Genomic DNA, 19,778 nt, shown 5'->3' on the forward strand with positions numbered 1-19,778 from the left:
GATAATGTGTTAGTTGTTTTCATTCTTTTGTTATTAAAAACAATGCTGCAATGAATAATCTTGTATATTTGCCTTTCAGATGTGTAACTATTTATGGAGGAAGAATCTCTGGAGGTGGAATTGCTAGGCCAATAAGTGTGGGCACTTTTAATCTTGATCATCACTGCCTAATTGTTCTTTACAAAGAACATCCAGTTTCACACCCATAAGTGATATATGGGAATCTCTTTTCCTTCACTGTTGCCAACATGATGTGTTATTAACTTTGGACAGCTATTTATTTGATTGGTCGCTTGTTTGACAGAGACAGAGGGAGAGGGAGAGAGAACACACGCAGGGGGAGTGGGAGAGGGAGAAGCAGACTTCCCACCCAGCAGGGAGCCCGGATGATGCAGGGCTCGCTCTCAGGACCCTGGGATCATGATCTGAGCTGAATGAAGGCAGATGCTTAAGGACTAAGCCACCCATGTGCCCCTTGATTTAATTTTAAGTGTATGTGTGTGTGTGTAACAAATTTATGATCACTTCTTGGGTCGAAAATCATCAAAATTATCTGGGGGTGTTAACAATCTGGAGATTCTAAACCCATATTCACAGAAAAGTAATTCTTGTTTGACTCGAAGGGTAATTAAGGAATGTGGTAGAAAAATGTCACAGAGAACCCGTTTCTTTCATAAAGAGATTTTACTCTTGTGGAGCAATTTACAGATTTTAGATGCATTTTAAATGCATTGATTTCGATTTCGGGCATCTTCTGATTATTTTAGTAAGGAAATTACTAAAGAGGTCAGAAGATAGTCTGAAATCTGCCCCATAGTCGTGTTGTGAGGATTAAATAGGATGTCTGCAAAACTTTTGTCACAATACCCGGCGTATAATAGGCGCTCAATAAAGTAGCTCTAGTTATTAGCCAACAAACAATAGGTTACTTGCTGCGATGACAGATTAAGGGGCTGCTGAGGTGGTAAAATCTGCCCTCTTGGCAGTAAGGGCTCTGGAGCCCGATGGATTTCTCTCCGGCAGTGTGACTTTGAGCCCATCCCCTAACTTCCCCCGCCTCAGTTTTCGCATCTGGAAAGTGGAAGAATAAAATCCAAGGCTCGAGGTTTGCCCTGAGTTTACACGTGCAGTACTCCCAAGGGCTTGCTACACACTACTTCTCTCCTTTCCTCTCAGTCTACTGACTGGAGCTATCAAGAACCCATCCAACAACCCGATAACCCAGAAAACCAGAGGGATCGAGAGCAGGGGGCGCGGGCACGCCCCTCGCCACCAGTACACCGCGCGTCTAGCAAAAGGTCACTGGCGACTAGCGATCCCCAACTACCCCGGCACTAACAGCTCGCCCCGCCCCTCGGCGAGGGAGACCCCGCCCCTGCGGAGGCTCCGGCAGCTCCGCGGCCCCACGAGCACCTCGGCTACGCCGTCTTCCGGTCGACTCGGCCCCGCCCACTTCCGGCCCGGCGCGACCAGGAGCGGGTTTCCGGAAGGGCGGGTTGGGTTGGGGGCGCGCTCCGGGGCGGAGGGCGGCGGAGCAAGGGGGGCGCGCGGCCTGACCTCGGCGTCGCCGCCGGCACGCGGGACTCCGCGCAGCCATGGAGAGCGGAGGGCGGCCCTCGCTGGGCCAGTTCCTCCTCTTGGGCACCAGCTCTGTCGTCACCGCCGTCCTGTACTCCGTGTACCGGCAGAAGGCCCAGGTCGCCCAAGAGCTCAAGGTCAGTGCTGGAGCCAGCCTGGCCTCAGCCGGCTCACCCCTGCCCCCCGGGAGTGGTGTGAGCCCGCCGCTCGCCTCGCGCCGCTCCAGCGTCCGAAACGGCCCTAAAGAGGAAGTCGGCCCCTGAGAGATGTCGCCCCGCCAGGCACGGGAGGAGCTAGGATCAGAATTCGGGTCTCGTGATAACCGCTGCCCGGCCCCTCTTCTCCTCAGCCGCCCCCGTTCCTCAGAATCTCGACTTCATTACTTGATTGGACAAATACTTAGGGGCGGCCTGCGCGGCTCCAGGCACTGGGGCTCTGGCATGGGTAGAAGAGACAAAAGTCCCTGCCCTCATGGAGATTCCATTCCCCTACGGCGAGACAGACAGAGAGTAGCTCAGATGGTATGACAGACGGGGAGAAAAATACTGCAGACTCAGGCGGGGAAGAGGGGGAATGCAGCGCTGGAGAAAGGGAGGGTTGCTATTTCAAAGAAGGTGACGTTTAACAGAGCCCAGGAGGAAGCGAGGGAGACCGGGCAGGTGTCTAGGGGAAGAGCGGTTCACGCGGGGGGAGCAGCCAGTGCAGGAGCCCTAGACCTTGCCCATTGACGTAACCACTCACGTCCTTGCTTCTACAGACGCTTCCTTTTTAATATTTTAGTTATTTTTAAAAATAACGCTTGCTTTCTTAGGCTGCCCTCGACAGCTTAGCACATTCTCATCTTGTTACTTTTTTCTTCACAATGATTATTTTAAAAGATTTTATTTATTTATTTGACAGACGGGAGATCACAAGTAGGCAGAGAGGAGGGAGCCAGAGCCGGATGTGGGGCTTGATCCCAGGACCCTGGGATCATGACCTGAGCTGAAGGCAGAGGCCTTAACCTCTTAACCAGAGAGCCACCCAGGCACCCCTACAGTAATTTTTTGGGGTAGGGAAAACGACAGTCATCTCCAGATTGCAAATTGGGAAATGGAGACGCAGAGCAAAGGTCTTACAGCTCCTCTGGTTGGGACTTGAGCTTAGATCTTTTGATTCCAAGTGTAGGCTTTTTTTTTTTTTTTTTTTCCTCCTCATCGATCACATTGCTTTATTGTGAATGTCTGACTGGCCCATGAGAGGTGGACCTCTTTAGGTCAGAAACCGTCTTATTTATCCTCCCCCCCCCCCCCAGGTTCTGACTCAGTGGTAGATGCTTAGTAAATGTTTGTGGATTCCTTTTGGCTGAAATACCACAATGTCACAGTAGCACAGTTCGGGCTTCTTCACTTGACATTTATTTGAAGAAGGATTCCTAAACCTTAGTTCATTATCATCATACTGTTTTCAGGAAGGGCTTAGAAACCAGTGTGTGAAATCCCTGCTGGGGAAGGGAGTTTGGTAATCCATCTGAAATGAAGCAAGTTACCAGACAGTTGGATTTGTGGTGCAAGTGGCCTCCTAGGGAATTCCAGCTGCCCAGTTGCTTGTCTGATTGTAAATAAGCAAATTTACTGCTGAAGTCAGTGACTGGAGGTATAACCGATACTTCACTTTCTGACCCTAGAAGTTTGAAATCAGGCTGGCCGAATGTGGGACGTTTGAAGCAGTGAACTCTCCAGGATCCCATTTTGGGTGACCTTAAAAGTTTTGCCAGTCAGTTTCCAAATGAGGATGAAATAGCCCCTTCCTGGAAAGAGTTGGAATTCCTAAAATTTTAGATGCTAGTTTCTTGATCAGATTATAAAACCTCCAGAGTAGGTTTGAGTCTTATCCTTGTGTAGCTCTCATAGTGATGGGAATGGCTCTTTATGGCTTGCCTACACGTGCCAGCTCCTGGGTTAGATTCCTTCACACCTTATGCATCATTTATTTTTTATTAATTTTTTTTAGGATTTTATTTATTAGAGCGAAAGAGAGCATGAGCAGTGGGAGAGGAAGAAGCAGACTCCCTGCTGAGCAGGGAGCACCTGGGGAGCCATCCCAGGACCCTGAGTCATGACCTGAACTGAAGGCAGACGCTTCACTGACTGAATCACCTGGGTGTCCTTCCGTCATTTAATACACATAAAAATCAGTGACCGTTTCCTCTCCGTTTTCTACAGCTTTGGAAACAGGTTCAGGTTGTTCAGTCATGGTAGATGCACTGAAACTTGATTCAACCCCAGGTCTTTCTGATCGTATTCCCTCTCCCCATTAAAAAAATTCTAACTGGCTCTCCTGTGGTGGATACTCTTCCCGCTGTATGACTTGGAGCAAAGCACTTCACCTCTCTGAGCCTCTGGTTCCTGATCTTTAATTGGGGATAATGTCTTCTGTATAGGGACAGTAGGAGCATTACATGCATTTATGCTTTTAAAGTGTTTAGCGTAGTGCCTGGTATATGCACTTGACTTTTGAACAAAATGGGTTTGAAATGTGCAGGTCCATTTACATGCAGATATTTTTTCAGTAAATACAGTACTGTAAATGTATTTTCTCTCATGATTTTTTTTTTAAAGGATTTTACTTATTTTTTTGAGGGAGAGTGACACTGCGAGAGAGGGAACACAGGGAGGGGGCATGGGAGCCGGAGAAGCAGGCTTCCTGCAGAGCAGGGAGCCCTAGGTGGGGCTCAGTCCTACGACCCTGGGATCGTGATCTGAGCCAAAGGCAGATGCTTAACTGACTGAGCCACCCAGGCGCCCCTCATGATTTTTAAAAAGTCTTTTCTCTAGCTTGCTTTATTGTAGGAACACAGCCTATGATACATATAACCTACAGAATATGTGTTGATTGACTGTTTAGGTTATCAGTAAGGCTTCTGGTCAACAGTAAGCTCCCGAGTAGTGAAGTTTGGGAGCCAGATTTATATGCAGAATGCAGAGTTTCGACAGCGTGGCGGGTCAGTGCCCCTCACCCCTGTGTTGTCCAAGGGCCAGTGGTAGTCTAAGTGATGATTCATTCACTGACTACATACTGAGTGCCTGCTGTGGGTCAGGCACTGTTCTTGCTTGGCCCTAGGGGGACAGCAGTGAACGAGGCAAGTGAGGTCGCAGCTGTCCTCCAGTGTAATAGTCCGGGGGAGGGACACAGAACAAAGGAGTCAGTAGACTGTAAGTGTTAGTTGCTGGGTGGTTATTGTACTATGTTCACACTGCAGGTGGTTCGTCAGTTTGGTTTGACCCTGCTCCTGTCATGCACTGTGCAGGTCGAGCTTCAATTTTGAGCGACCTCAGTGACCTTAGAGTACCCATCCCTCTTCACGCCTCAAGGGCTTACTTAGCTGGCAACCTTCAGATTTTTTTTCCCATCCTTCCAATTTGTCGATGGCAGTTCCCTGGAAGCGGGAAGTGTCCTTGATTCATCCCTGAATCCCCCGTGCCCAGCCCACATGGATACTCAGGAACCGGTCATTGGTTTTATTAATCTCTTTATTTTCGATACAGCAGTGCCAGGCTGGCTTGGTCCCCTTGCACAGCAGGTTGGAAAGTGAATGAGAGTGGGTGGCCCACCATTGCCTGAGCCCCTGCCGTGTCCGAGGCACTGGCGCGGCTGCCTTCCACAGCAGCCCTCTAGGCGCGTGGCTCTGTGTCATCGTCAAGAAGAGATGAAATTGTGTTTTGTCTGTGGCATGAAAACCAATAAGTCCCTTTCATATTTTCACTTAAAAAAAAGTTAAAATGAAGAGGAGGGTGTGTTTCCGTTAACTGGGGAGAGAATGTCCCCGGCACCCCCGTTTGGAGGGCGACAGATGCTGGTTATGTGGAGAAACTTCTGGGGCACAGCTTGGGAGTGTGACTCTCCATCCTCTCCTTCCTGCCTGATTTCCTTGTTCTCTGTTCATTACGTGAAAAAAGTAAATAGGCTTTTTTCGTGTTGGGCCTGTCAGTGTGGTAGAACATGGAGTTTTCAGCAGCTGGTTGAATGTGTTGTTTCCATTTAGGGAGCTAAAAGAATCCACTTGGGTGAAGACTTAAAGAACATTCTCTCGGAAGCTCCAGGAAAATGTGTGCCTTACGCTGTTATTGAAGGTATGTTTATTGGCAAAATTAAACATTTCCTCTTCTCCAAGTTTGATGAAAAATCTTCTTGGCTGATATTGAGGTCCTTTAGTTTGGGGCAGTGGTCCAGAACCTGGACCTTGGGGTCAGGAAGATCTGTGTGATCCTGGTGCAATTACCCAGCCTTTCAGAACCTCCCTTACCCCATCTGAACAAGCATTCCAACCTTTCAGGGGGGTTGGAGAGCTGAAATGATGGATCCTTGTAAAGTGCCTGCAGAGCAGAACTTACAGTGATGTCATTTTCCTCATTTTGATCAATGGAACTCAAACTAAAAACAGTATTTAAATCACCTTGAAAGGAAAGGGCAGAACAGTTCTTCAGAAGTAAAAGAATCTGTTTCTGTTTAGGGGCTGTTCGATCTGTTAAAGAAACGCTCAACAGCCAGTTCGTGGAAAATTGCAAGGGCGTGATTCAGCGGCTGACGCTGCAGGAACACAAGATGGTGTGGAACCGGACGACCCACCTTTGGTACATAGCCTTTCTCCTCTGGCCAGGCCTCCCACTTGGCTGGCTCAAACGCGGGTGTCCTGGGTGCTGTTTCCATGTCTTCCGGTTCTCCTGAGACAAGGCCTAGACCAGTTCCTTCATGCTGACGGTATTCTTGTGGGAGAACGGTTTTTCCAGCCAATCCTAGTGGGTTTTTGTTTTGTATTTTTTATTGTGGTAAGAACGCTTAACATGATACCAACTCCCCCCCTTTTTTAAAAAAAAGATTTTATTTATTTGAGAGAATGGGGAGGGGTGTAGAAGGGCAGAGAGAGAGGGAGAAGCAGACTCCCCATTGAGCAGGGAGCCCGACACTGGACTCGATCCCAGGACCCCAGGATTATGACATGAGCCAAAGGCAGATGCTTAACTGACTGAGACCCAAGCGCCCCAAGATTTATCCTTTTAACAGTACTGGGGCATACAGTACTATTAGCTACAGGTGCAAAGTTGTACAGCACATCTCTAGAATATATTTATCTTATATAACTGACGCTTTATACCCGCGGAACAGCAGCTCCCATATTCTTCTTTCCCAGCCCCTGGCAGCCACCGTCCTGCTGTCTCCATGAATGACTATTTTATTTTTACTTTTTTGAGAGAGGGAGAGCATGTGTGCATGTTTGTGTGAGATGGGGGAGGGGCAGAGGGGGAGGGAGAGAGAATCTTAAGCAGGGTCCACGCTCAGCATGGAGCACAACGTGGGGCTCGATCTCACAACCCTGAGATCATAACCTGAGCCAAGATCAAGAGTTGGATGCTTAACCGACTCAGTCACCCAGGTGCCCCTGAGTGTGACTGTTTTAGGTCCTTCATACAAGTATTTGACTTTCTGCGTGGTGGCGTAGTTCCTCTTATCATCCCCCAGGCTCATCCCTGTTGTCACTGTCACATATGGCAGAATTTCCCTTTTTATGGCTGAATAATGTCCCACTGTGTGTGTGTCACATTTCTCGCTCCGCTCATCTGCTGGTGGGCGTCTAGGTTGTCTCCACATCTTGGCTCTTGTGAATAGCGCTGCGGGGAACACCGGAGCGCAGGTACCTCTTTGAGACCCTGATTTCCCTTGGGATGCATACCCCGAGAAGTGAGATTGCCAGATCATACAGTAGTCCTGTTTTTGACTTTCTAAGGAATTGGATAGTTATTTGAAAGTGGCAAGGAGTGGTAAACGGAGGAGGTGGTCTAGGACAGTGCTTAGGGCCTACTGATCGGCCTGAGAACCTCAAAAACGGAGCTTCCCCGTCCCAAGGCACTAGGATAGCAGAGATTTGTGCGTATTCTTCCGGTTAGTGCGGACATCACCCTGTCCTGGCATTTAGGCCATCCCCTCTCTGCCTAGGCAGGGGGCGTTTGCTGTCATCTCTTCTATCTGGGATTCTCTCGTTGTTTCAGGAACGACTACTCAAAGATCATTCACCAGAGGACCAACACAGTGCCCTTCGACCTGGTCCCCCACGAGGACGGCGTGGCCATGGCTGTGCGAGTGCTGAAGCCACTGGACTCCCAGGATCTGGGCCTGGAGACCGTGTACGAGAAGTTCCACCCCTCGGTCCAGTCCTTCACCGATGTCATCGGCCACTACATCAGCGGCGAGCGGCCCAAGGGCATCCAGGAGACCGAGGAGATGCTCAAGGTGGGCGCCACGCTCACGGGGGTGGGCGAGCTGGTGCTGGACAGCAGCTCCGTGCGCCTGCAGCCCCCCAAGCAGGGCCTGCCGTACTTCCTCAGCAGCCAGGACTTCGACAGCCTGCTGCAGGGCCAGGAGGCCCGCGTCCGGCTCTGGAAGGTCCTGACACTGGTCTTCGGCTTCGCCACCTGTGCCGCCCTCTTCTTCATCCTCCGCAAGCACTACCTGCAGCGCCAGGAGAGGCGGCGGCTCAGGCAGCTGGAGCAGGAGTTCCAGGAGCACGAGGCGCAGCTGCTGAGCCGCGCCAAGCCCGAGGACAGGGAGAGTCTGAAGAGCGCCTGTGTCGTGTGTCTGAGCAGCTTCAAGTCGTGTGTGTTTCTGGAGTGCGGGCACGTGTGTTCCTGCGCCGAGTGCTACCGCGCCTTGCCGGAGCCCAAGCGGTGCCCCATCTGCAGACAGGAGATCGCCCGCGTGATCCCCCTGTACAACAGCTAACCGTGCGAGGGCCCCACGGGGCGACGTGAGGGGGGACACCCCTTCTCAGGAATTTTTGTCGTGAGGCCTTTAGGAGTGCAGTGGTGGGGGCCGCTGTTAGCCCAGCTACGACTGAGGGAGGGGACTTGGTGGGGGGCGTCCTAGTCCCATGCCTCTGACACTGGGATGCTGCCTTGTTGCCGCTGTGAGAGGGGACCCTTCCTCCGCTGGCTGAGCCTCACGCCCCCCCTCCCCGCTCCGGGGGTGGATGTGGTGGCCTTGCATTCCTTCCTGGCACCTGTGGAGAGAGAGAGAGAGAGAGTGTGAGAGTGTGTGTGTGTGTGTGTGACCTAAGGGCCCAAGCGGGCGATCTCTAGCTCTTCTGGTCCTTTCTGGGGAGTTACTGTGGTCTGGAACCTTGAGTGACTCAGCCAGCAGGGTGGCAAGCTGGGCGCTGGGTCTGGTGTACGCCTCACCAAGCTGTCTCTGAAGAGTCGCCTTTGAGGAGACTGTCAAGTCTTTCTTTGTTTTGCTTATACCCCAGGAGAAAGGCCAGGCTGGACGTGTCACCTGGTTCCCTTTCCCCTCACCTCCTTACCTCTTAAATGTGTGCACGTGTGTGTCAGGACAGAAGGGAGTGAAGCCTGCTGCTTGCCTAAAAGATGGGGCTCTGGTCAGCCGGCTGAAGAGCGGCCACTTGAAGGGACAGTCGGACTGTCGCGTCGTCCCCAGTGGTGAAGATGGCAGCTTGGCAGCCGCCCTCCTGGCGTCTCCGTGACCTAAAGGGAGGGCCGTCCCAGCACACGGAGCACACCGCGCACCCCGCCGGCCCTGACTGGGAGTTCCTGGGGCCCAAGGAGGCTGAACGCTGGCTCCGACTTACCCTGCCCGAGATGAGCCCGGAAGGCCTCACCTCCTGCAGGAAGCAGTAGGGCCGCTGCTCCCCCAGCCTCGCTCTGCCAGCCGCCCTCCCAGGCTGTCACCAAGCCAGCACCCCGAGCACAGAGCCTTCTCCAGGTCCTGCCTCACATCAGGAAGTGAACGTCCCCTGGCAGAATCGCATTGTCCCCCCCTGGGTCGCTGTTCATTCCCTCTCCTGCCCCCTCCTGTTTGTGGAGAGAAGTGGGGGACCCCCCACCTCCGACTAGCCAGAGGTCTTGTGCACAGCTCTCTCCCTTCCCTGGCTTTGAATATTCATCCCCTTTCCTCCTCTGGGGGAGGTGGGGTGTCTTGGGTGCGGATACCCCTTGGATGCAGGATCCAGTGTGGACAGCACGAAATAAACATGTTACAACCAAGTGGTAGCCTTTTGCTTTGTCAACGAAATTTCGGTGGTTTGGGTGAGGCTTGCCCAAGATGGGATTGAATCCTACCAGGGGTGGAATGATGTAGAGACCTCAGAGCCACTGTGTGTGTCTTCCTGGGCGGAAAGGTGCTTTGGGGCTCCTATGGGGGTGTGCGGCTTGGTGAGGCAGAGGCCTGGGGCGGGCGTCCTGGAGAGCAGCTGGTTGGTATCTCTGGCCTCGCTGAGAAGTCCTGAACAGAAGGGCAGGGGGACAGTGGCACCGGGATGGGGTGCTGGGGGACAGCAGGGGGGGAAATGAGCATTTAGATTTTATACTGTGTGCTCTTCTGAGCTTTCATTTCAGGGTCAGCTAATCCTCAGGAAACCTGTAGGCTCTCATGGCATCTGCATCTCACAGATGAGGAAATCACCCCCGAGGGGGTTTGTGGGGCGGGGGGCACATAGCCAGTGGTGGGGGATTTGAACTCCACCCGCGGACCCTCCCGCTCGCTGGTGGTGGCGAAGTTCCTCAGGGTCCATGGGAACCGCGTAGGACACTCACTCCTGAGTTCATGGAGGGGCGGGCTGTGGAGGCATGGGCAGAGGTGAGAAGCCTCTTGCCAGCACTGAGTCCTGTCTGGGGATGTGGGAAGAGCCTGGGGGCTGGGCGAGTGAAGGAGTGACCCAGTGCCCTGAAAGAACCTGCCCCCTTTTCCTTGTCCTTCAGCCTTGACTTTTTCAGAAGGTCCAGCTTTTATTTTTTTATTTTTAAATTTTATTTATTTATTTATTTTTAAAGATTTTATTAATTTATTTGACAGATCACAAGTGGTCAGAGAGGCAGGCAGGGGGGGGACAAGCAGACTCCCTGCTGAGCAGAGAGCCTGATGTGGGGCTTGATCCCAGGACCCTGGGATCATGACCTGAGCCGAAGGTAGAGGCTTAACCCACTGAGCCACCCAGGCCCCCCAATTTATTTTTATTTTTTAAGAAGATTTTTATTTCTCTGAGAGAGTGTAAAGGCGGGGGGGGGGGGCGAGCAGAGGGGGCGAATCTTCAAGCAGACTTCCCACTGAACGCAGAACCTGATTTGAGGCTCTATCTCAGGACCCCGAGAAGATGACCTGAGCCACCCAGGCGCCCCGGTCCAGCTTTCAGTAGAGGTTGAACGAGCCGCCTATGGCCGGCGTATGTGGCGATCTATCCAGAGTTCAGCTCTCAGCACAGATTTCATGAGTAAGCCGGACCAGAGTGATCGAACAGGGAAGGCCACCAGCACTATCCTAACCCCACTCGGATCTGGGCAGACCATATATGCCTCTACTCCAAGCCCAGCTGGGGACACAGAGCCGTGCCACATGCTCCCTGTCTTAGGAAGTGACAGATGGCAGGAAACATGGACACGCGTGTACCTGGGTTCTGCATTTGAGGTCCCTGTTCAGTCCTAGCCCAGGAGGGGCTGACACTGTCTCCCAGCCTCCTGGCCCTGTGGCACTTCCCACCTTCCACTGAGGAGCCTCATCTCCAGGAGGGCTGAACAGGACCTACCCTGAGACAGAGGGGCCCAGGCCGGGGAGTGGGGAGTGACAGGGAGGGGAGGACCACAGGACATTAGTGTCAAACCGACCTTGGGGTAGTTGTGAGTTTTCAGTTCTTTGCTAATTCAACCCTCACGCTCCGTCACTTCCATCCTAGACAGACACCTTCAGGGGTCCTCTTGAATATCCGCTCCTGGCTTCTCGAATGTCTGCGAGGCACTTGTGTGCATTAATGCGGTGGGTGGGTAGGGTCCATAGAGTGGACATGGTTATCCCTGCTTCACAAGCGAGGCTCAGAAGGGCTCTGGGTTTGCCTCCAGCCACATACATCGTGAGCTAGCCCGTGTCAGGTTCCTCACAGGCGGGGTTCCTAAGACTTAAGGCAAGCAAGAGGGGGAGACTGTATCACCCCATTTTGCAGGTTATATGATATGCTTGAGGCTACTAAGATCCAACTGGAATGCCTCCACATTTTGTCTTTATTACTTTAAGCCTGAGAGGGAAGGGGAAGTTGTCTAACAGACCCCTGAGTGTGGCAGACCCAGCGTTTTCCTGGCCAGTCAGCACCTCAACAATCACCAGTCATCCCCTGGTTTTACATATCACAGGGAGAGGCTTTGCACTTCCCCACCTTATCCTGATGGAACAGAAGCCAGAAGGCAGGTCTTTGGAATCCTAACTCATTCAGAATTATGATAGAAAATTAAAGAAGCAACAATATGGGGAACATTTAAAAAGCAAACAACACGACAAATTTGGCCAGTCTAGCACCCTTTACAAGCTTGGTCCCAGGCCATGAAAATCCTAACTGGACGTTGGGTCTGAGGCTGATGATCCCACAGGGCCTCTGGAATGCTCAGAGCAAGAGCTGGTCATGTTCAAGCTCATTGATGGGCATTTATTCATCTAACAAATATTTGCTAAACGTATATTTAACAGTCTGTGCCTGGAGATGCAAAATGAATAAGATAGTCTCTGCCCTCAAAGGGCTCCGAGTTGTCTCTATACACCAGCCACCAGCATTGTTTGAAAGGCAGTAAACCTTACGGGGGCGGTGTCATGACCCTCAGGGGTTGGGCATTTTTGTGGTTCACAGAATACAGGAGCTGGGATGGGCCTTTGAAACGGACCTGGTTAGAGCAGATTCCCATTCAGAATCAACCAACCAAGGGCAGTTCTGTGTTACAAAAGGGGAGCCAGGCAGAGAAGACGGACCCCACAGAGCCTAGAATGACCTAGGAAAACGCCAACGCCTTCCATCCTCTGCTGGAAGCTCTTCCCCAGGCTCCTTGTGATCTCCAGCCCCAGGCCCTGGCTCTTCCCTGGCATCTGAAGGCTTGCATAATAGAGCCCGGGCCACCTGTCCACGCCTCTCCGCATCCCTCTGTCCCACGCGTGTGGCTCTGGCCATGCGGTCAGTGAGGCTCCTGAGATAGGCTGTGCCGGGTCCTGCCCGCGGCACCCTGGCCCTTCACGTCGCTCATGTCTACTTACCCTTTCAAACTCAGCTTTAGGTGAGTGTCCCCTCTATTCCTCGATGCCTCTGCGGGGTTAGGGCTCCTCCCCTGAGGTTCCATAATACAGTCTTCTCATTCCTGCACCTAATTGTTGGGCTGGCAGGAAGGGCTACTTAAGATGGCGAAAGTTCCTGCCACAAGACCTGAGCTCGGACAGGAGAACAGACGCCCAAGCAGGAATCTGAGACCCCCGCCCCGGGCTCCAGTGGACCAATGGGACCCCGACGAGCAGGGGAGATATCCGAATAAGGGAAACTTGCCAAAAGACCCCTGAGCTCCCCTCAAGACCCCTTAAAAGCCCCCTCCTCCCTGCCTTGGGCACGACTTCTGCCACTCTGCTTTCCAGAGTCAGGGAACCTCGCCTGAGGGTACCCACCTCCTCCCGGCGCAACTTTCCTGGCTCCCCTTCTCCTGAGCCCTGAAACTTCGCCGGAGAGTGTTTTTAATAAATCTTGCCTTGCACCCACTTTGCCTGGTGTTGTGTTTATCTCGCCGGAAAAACTTCACACTAATCTTGGGAAGGACCCACATCTTATTTTCTCTCAGGTCGTCTCTATACACTAGTTAGAGCTAACATTAGGGCTTGTTCTTTGCTGGGTACTCACCAAGTGCTCGCCACGATGCCTGTCATTTAATCCGTATCCTGAGTTACGTGTTTGTATTAGTCTTCCTTTAAAAGAGAAGGAACCCGGGTTCCCAGTGGAGGAGGGGGAGTGCTCTGTTGGTCACGTGTCTGCTTTGGGATCAGGTCCTGATCCCCAGGTCCTGGGATCAAGACCCAGTGGACTTCCTGTTTAGTGGGGAGTCTGCTTCTCTCTCTCCGCCTCTGCCCCACTCGTGTTCTTTCTTTCTCCCAAATAAATGGATAAAATCTTTAAAAAATAAATAAATAAAGAGAAGGAAACCAAGGCCCAGAGATGTCAGGTATCTTGCCGAGCTCATAGAGAGTCAAGATTTAAGCCCATGCAGTCTGACTCCAGGCCCAAGCAGTGAATGTCCATGGAATGCGTGTTGAGTAGCAAGTGTCCGAGACGTGCGGTAAGCGGTCCTGAAAGGCTGCCTGTGGGAGTCGGTTAACGGGACCAGAGATGAGAGCCATGACCTGGTTGTATGAAGTGAGGGAAGGACCCCTCCTCTCTAGGGCTTTGGGCCAATGACGATAAACCGTATGAGAGGAACATCACGTCCAGTGAGCTGACCAGAGCATTGAGGACTCCACATAGGGAAGTTGGAACCATGTCATTGTGTGGTGGCAAATAGTCTGCACTGGCAGCCCAAAGGCTGGCCTGCTCTCAGGTCCTGGCTCTGGGGCTGTGTGATCTTCATGGAGTGATTTGACCACTCTGGGCTGCAGCTCTGTCTATAAACGGAGCGAGTTGGATCGAAGCCCTCCAAACCTTCAACCAGCTCTGCCATTTTGCATGTCTAAGAGTGGGTGGGGGAGCAATGAGGGGGAATTTGGGGGCCCTCTTTGGGGTTGCAGGTCTGACAGAGGAGAGCTGGGCCCTCTTCAGGCTAGGTGCCCACCATAGCTTCAGGACCACTTTCCCCTAAAGCCGTGGAGAGCAGCACATTTTTCTAATTAGATAGTGTTAACTTATCAATTTTGAACGAGATAAGTTTCAGTGTATGATGTCCTGAATTGCTCCCCGGGATGCTCATTAGTCACGTCCCCTGCAGCTGCCTTATTGTTTTCCAGATGCCAGCCGAGGGGCCTGGCATTTCGCTTCACCAAGAGCGGGCCGCACGAGGCTGAGCCAGTGACTCCAGCCTTGGTTAGAGGGACTGACCAGGCCTGGGCCAGGGTCCTCCTGTCTTACCCTTTACCCTCTGTCCTTGCCAGAGTGATTCCCTTCCACGACGTTCCTCAAATTCAGATCCCTCCAGGATTCAGCCACGACTCTGGGGGCCATAATTGAACAAGCATTAATTAGGCACCGAGTGCGCCTGGCACCTTGTATCTGTAACCTGAATGTTCTCTAGGCTGGGGGAGGGGAGGGAGGGAGGTTGTGTTAATATTAAAGTCCAAACTGCCCCAACTGAAGGCCTCCCAGCCCCTCATCTTCTTTCCTAGTATTTAAGGTTCTTTATAGGGTGGAGCTTCATAGACTCTTGCAATAAATTGGTCCATAGTCTTTTTAAAATTTATTTTCAGCATAACAGTATTATTTTTTCACCACACCCAGTGCTCCATGCAATCCGTGCCCTCTATAATACCCACCACCTGGTACCCCAACTTCCCCCCCCCCCTCCCCCCCCCCCCCCCCCCCCCCCCCCCCCCCCCCCCGCCACTTCAAACCCCTCAGATTGTCCATAGTCTTTATTTCTTCCTACCCTTTCCCACTGCCAGGACTCGCTGCATGGGATCCCTCCTACGGTTGCAGTCCCCGATGTGACCTCCAGGTGGCGCTATGCCCTCACGGTTGAGGCCGGCTGGAGGCCTCAGGAACCACCTAGGCTGTGCTTCTAAAGGTCTTTGCAAATTTTCTCTGCCCTCAGGGGCAGAAACAGGCCTGGAAGGATCCCGAACTGCTGATCTCAAGTCTAGCGGGGCACAGCCTGGAAAGGAGAGAAGCAGGGATTTTTCTCTCTGGTTCTTTCCTTTCTCTGCCCAGCTCACCAGGAAGCCGGGTGGAGATGTGAAAGTTTCAAGAAGCCCAGAAAATTCTGGGGGAAAAAAATCCGCCATTTCTCCCCCGATAATTTTTCAGGCATTCACATCTTTAAATATACTAACCATGATTTCTTTCAACAAAAATGAGATATGCATAATGCATCACATGTTCTTAAAATACCCAAATGACTTCACACTGGTAAAGGATGCTTAAAAAATTGTATGGCATCGATTCTGATTCTCCCCCAAGAAGTGTTTTCTCGGCAGGAGAAAGAAGTGTCTCTTAGCCCGGCCTGCTGTCCTTGCTCTCGGTCTCTTCTGCCCTGCCTTTGCCTTTTTGCCCCCTCATCCAAGTGCCCAGCTCCTCTGTCCCCTGATCGGGCTGCCTCTTGTCAACTACTTTACTTGGCAGTCCTACCTCTTATCTGCCCTGTTTGCCTCTTGCCTTCCAATGTGGGTAAGAGTTTCTTCCTCTGCGTGTGGATCCGTCCTCTTCCCTGAGGCTTTCTTAGGCTCTCTGCTTCTCTCTGGGGAGCCAGGGGCTGCTTCTGTCTGCTTCTGCTTCTGTGTGGCTCTCTCCCCTCCATCTTCCTCACCTGCGCCTGCACCTGCCCTCGCAGACGGAGTTTCCTCTTTCCCCGTGCCCTGCTCAGGCAGGGTAGGATGCGGAGGGCTCTGTGACCATGCAGTGGCTGCTTCTCACTCTTCTCCCCTTCCTATTACATCGGGATTTCCATTCCTAGGGAGCAAGGGCCCTTCTGTCCACCCCCGGAGGGCTTTAGGTGGTGGGATTCACAGCATGGGACTCTCCCCTGCAATGACCCCACAGCACCTCATTGGATCCATACAATCTCCCTTTGAGGCTGATGTAGTTATCCCCCTTTCGGAGCTGTGAAGAATTCTGGCTCAGAGAGGGAAGCAAGGCATCCACGCCCATGCGTGTGGTGTAGGGAGGGCTTTAGGAAGGGGTGCAGCTGGGCGAGGCACGGGTCTTCTGATTTACTCTCTTTTACTTGCTCTTCAGCAGGTCCAGTAGACAGATCTGTGCCGGGAGACCTGGGGTCTTGGTCCTGACGCTGTCTCCTTCTGCTGTCGCAGGAAACTGTTGGGGAATGGCAGTTGTGGGATCTAGTCCTGCGATCTTTAACTTTAAGGGGCCATGGAGGTTCAGAGATCCCCTGGGTACTGGGTACACAATTTTCTGCTTCTGGGAAAGAGAATCCCATCTCTTTGATCAGATTTCCAAGTTCTCGGCTTACAAGGGTTAGACTCTTTAAGCTTAGAGCCTCTCCATTTCTGTGGGTATGCCGAGGTGCAGAGGCCGGAAGAGGCTTGTCCTGGGTATCCTCAGGGAGGCAGTGTTGCCCAACAGTTGAGAGCTCAGCCTTGCGACAGACCCGCTGCCTCTCCTGGGCCGTTGCAGCCCTGGGCTTGCGACTCCACTTTCCTGGCTGCAGACCCTTACAAATGGTCTAAGACAGATGAGAGTCACTCCCAAGGTAATGGTGAGCATAGACTGTCTACAGCCGTTAGCATGATCAGGGGCCTGGTAAGCTCTTAGTAGTGACTGGGCAGTAGGAATTTGAGGTCAGGAGGTGGTGGTGGCCCTTTCTGAACTTGCTGGGGGTCAGTTCCTTCTTTGTCCCCTTTAGCTCGGCTCATTGCTGTGGTGGGGTCAGGTACCCTTTCGTCAGCAGACTTTGGGCCTCTTGGGAGCTCTGGACAGATGAAGGCAGACACCTAGGTAAAATATCCAGAGCCCTGGACTCAGAGTCAGACCCCAGTTCCCAGGCTCCTGAGCCTCCCCATGTGTCCCTAGGGCTACCCATCCCTGTCTGCCCCTGGGGTCGTGTGGATGCCGGAGAGCACCATGGCGCCAGGCCTGTCAGCTGCTCTCTTTTTTCCCAGCCCGAGAGGGGCTATCATTTCCCAGGGTGACACAGAGCCCCAGCACCCCAGCGGCTCGGTCTGGTTTGGGGGTTATAGGCAGAGCTGCTCTCTTAGAGTTCCAGGACGCCCCCCCCCCCCCCCCCCCCGTCCCCGCACGTGTGAGGATGCAGAAGGAGGAGGGTGGGGGAGAGCGGAGACAGGACACCATACCGGTGACATTTGGCTCCTAAACCCCTCCCAGCTGTCCTCACCCACCGTTCTTTAGGTTTTCCTGAAGAACCTATGGGACTCTTACTCTGTGGGCTGTGGGCACAATAAAAACTTAAAAATTTAAAAAATTTAAAAAATCACTCTCCGATACGTTTATTTATTTTGTCTGAAACACAGCAAACGTCCTTGTTGAGAAAGGCCCTTTTTTTCTGACTAATGGTGGGTGCTGCATCTCCCGCCCCCTGTGCAGTTCCGGGTGGGCTGAGCGATACAGCGCTGATGGAGGGGAGCCCTCCGTTCCAGCAAGGCCTGGCCTCGGGGCCCCAGTTTCCCCGTCTGTGCTGGGAGGAGGCTGGACTAGCAGAACTCTGGGTGGTTTCCCACGGAGCTGTCTCGAGCTCTGCGCATTCTTTGGAGACCCTTCGGGGAGGGGGCGGTTGGGGGGAGCCAAAGGGTGGGTCTTGAACCCTTAGCTCCCCAGCAGCTTGCCCTTTATCTATTATTTTACTTACTGGGGTCTCTTGTGAGATGATTTCTGAAGAAAGGGGCTTGGTGATTAGACAGATGAAGGGAAGAAACGAAGAGCCCTTGGGCCGTCCTGGGGGAAGGACGGTGCGGCCACCAAAGTCCTCAACACACGTTTGCTGAAGGAGTGAGAGACGCACGAATTCTTCTCTTTCTGTTTTTCGATTCAAGGCCTAAGCCACGTCCATGCGTTAACACGCCTCTCTCTCAGGGCGTGTTCCCCGGGCATATGTGACAGAGCCGATGGGGTGGGGGGAGGCAGAGGCCCTGCCTGGCCGCACCCAGGTTCCAGTCCCTGAGCCGACAAGGGTAGGGGTGACACGGGTTGGCATCCAGACTTGGCTCAGAGCTACGATGCCCTGCTGGGAGGCCTCTTAGCCTCTCTGGAGGTGACCAGCTGGCCATTGACCTCGCACAGCGTCCTGATGGGAGGCTAGGGTCGGAGCCAGCCCTGGCAAGTCTCCACACTCCCCGCAGTCCCCTCTGTGGCGGCATCCCTGAGGCTGAAGTTTCCCCACGGTCTCATTCTTCTCTGAGTTCTGCCATCGCTCTCGGCTGCGGCCACTTGTGCCCTGGTTTCCCCGTCTGGATAGGAGAGAAGGGAAGGAAAGAAAGAGAACCACTGTGTGCCAGGTTTGTGCTGGTGCTGCTGGGGCTGGCTTTCCCTTTATCCGCCCCCCCCCAAACACTGGTGTAGGGCTCAGTGCACAGCAGGGACCTGCCAAGATCTATTACTTCAACCTGGGAATGTCAGTGCCCCAGGGGCCATGGATGTAGTCCAGTCCTGTGGCCCCCAATTCTACAGAGTCCTAGGGTCCCTTGAAGGAGATTTCAGATGAAATTTGAGGGGAATGCCCCCCACTTTTGCCTCAAGGAGTTTTTGTCTATTTGAGATTTGGGAGAACTGGCTGATTTTGCAGTTGGAAAAAAGATGCGATTTTCTTTGTTTTCTATTTTGTGATGTAGAGTCAGAGGCCTAGGGGAGAGCACCAGCTTATTCAGGGCCACAAAGAGAGTCAATAGCTGAGGATGAGAAGTACGCTCATCCAGGACTTACTGTGTACCAGGCATATGATGAGTGTATGAGCTCCTTTCCCGAACAAATAGGAATGATTATTCCTGACCAAATAGGAATAATTATTAGCCCCATTCGACAGATGAGAAAACTGGGGCACCATGAGGTGAAATAATCATGAAATTAGGAAATGCCAGGCTAGGGATTTGAATGTGGTGCCCCCAGGGAAGGCTGCCACCCACCCCGGGGGCTACTGCACTAGACCATGTATTGCCAGTCTTCCTTGATGGGTAGCAGGGAGGGCAGCTTCCTCTCCGGTCTTGCTTGGTCCACTCCTCCATCTGGCCCTGGCACCCTCAACACAGCCCTGGGCATCTGGCTCAGAGCCAGCCCTTCAGCTTTGGAGGAGAACGCACGAATCCCCAGGCTATGTCTGCATCCAGGGCTAGTGCCCTGGGAATAAAGGGATGCCCCACTGGAGGCTGGACAGAAGGGAGGATGGTTGCGGTATTTGTAACTGAGACAGCTGGGAGGCGTAGAGGTGTGGACAAATACCACGCTGATTCACACTTGCTCTTGCAGCACGGTCATGTGAACTTGAAGACACCAGTGAAGACACCAGTCAACCTTCAGGTACCTTATCTGTAAAATGGGCCTGACTGTCCTAGTCCTGCAGCTTCTAAAGGCTAAGGGAAGGCTCCCACGGAGGGTGTAACAGTCATGGAAATGCTTTTCTAACTGTCAAGTGCTGAGTGCCTGGAGGGTGTGTGTGTGGGTGTGCTTCAGGAAGGGGGTGTGTACTGAGCTGGGAAGGTGCAATGCAGCCACCTTTAACCTTATTTGGAACAGGGCAAGGAAAACCTAAAAACAG

The 19,778-nt window shown here is 52.7% G+C and overlaps 1 protein-coding gene across 2 annotated transcripts; it reads left to right on the forward strand.

Moving 5' to 3' along the window:
• The first annotated feature begins 1,442 nt into the window (after positions 1 to 1,442).
• On the forward strand, positions 1,443 to 9,611 carry MUL1 (mitochondrial E3 ubiquitin protein ligase 1). Of its 2 annotated transcripts, none has more exons than XM_032302110.1 (4): positions 1,443 to 1,715; positions 5,603 to 5,690; positions 6,071 to 6,191; positions 7,605 to 9,611. In XM_032302110.1, the coding sequence occupies exons 1-4, from the start codon at positions 1,596 to 1,598 to the stop codon at positions 8,332 to 8,334; spliced, it is 1,059 nt and encodes a 352-aa protein (XP_032158001.1). In that variant the 5' UTR covers positions 1,443 to 1,595; the 3' UTR covers positions 8,335 to 9,611. The 2 variants fall into 2 exon arrangements, with proteins under 2 accessions (XP_032158001.1, XP_032158000.1); XM_032302109.1 differs by lacking the exon at positions 1,443 to 1,715 and adding an exon at positions 1,722 to 2,099.
• Positions 9,612 to 19,778: the final 10,167 nt, after the last annotated feature.

This window comes from Mustela erminea, chromosome 10 (assembly GCF_009829155.1).
Source record: "Mustela erminea isolate mMusErm1 chromosome 10, mMusErm1.Pri, whole genome shotgun sequence".
Lineage (NCBI taxonomy): Eukaryota > Metazoa > Chordata > Mammalia > Carnivora > Mustelidae > Mustela > Mustela erminea.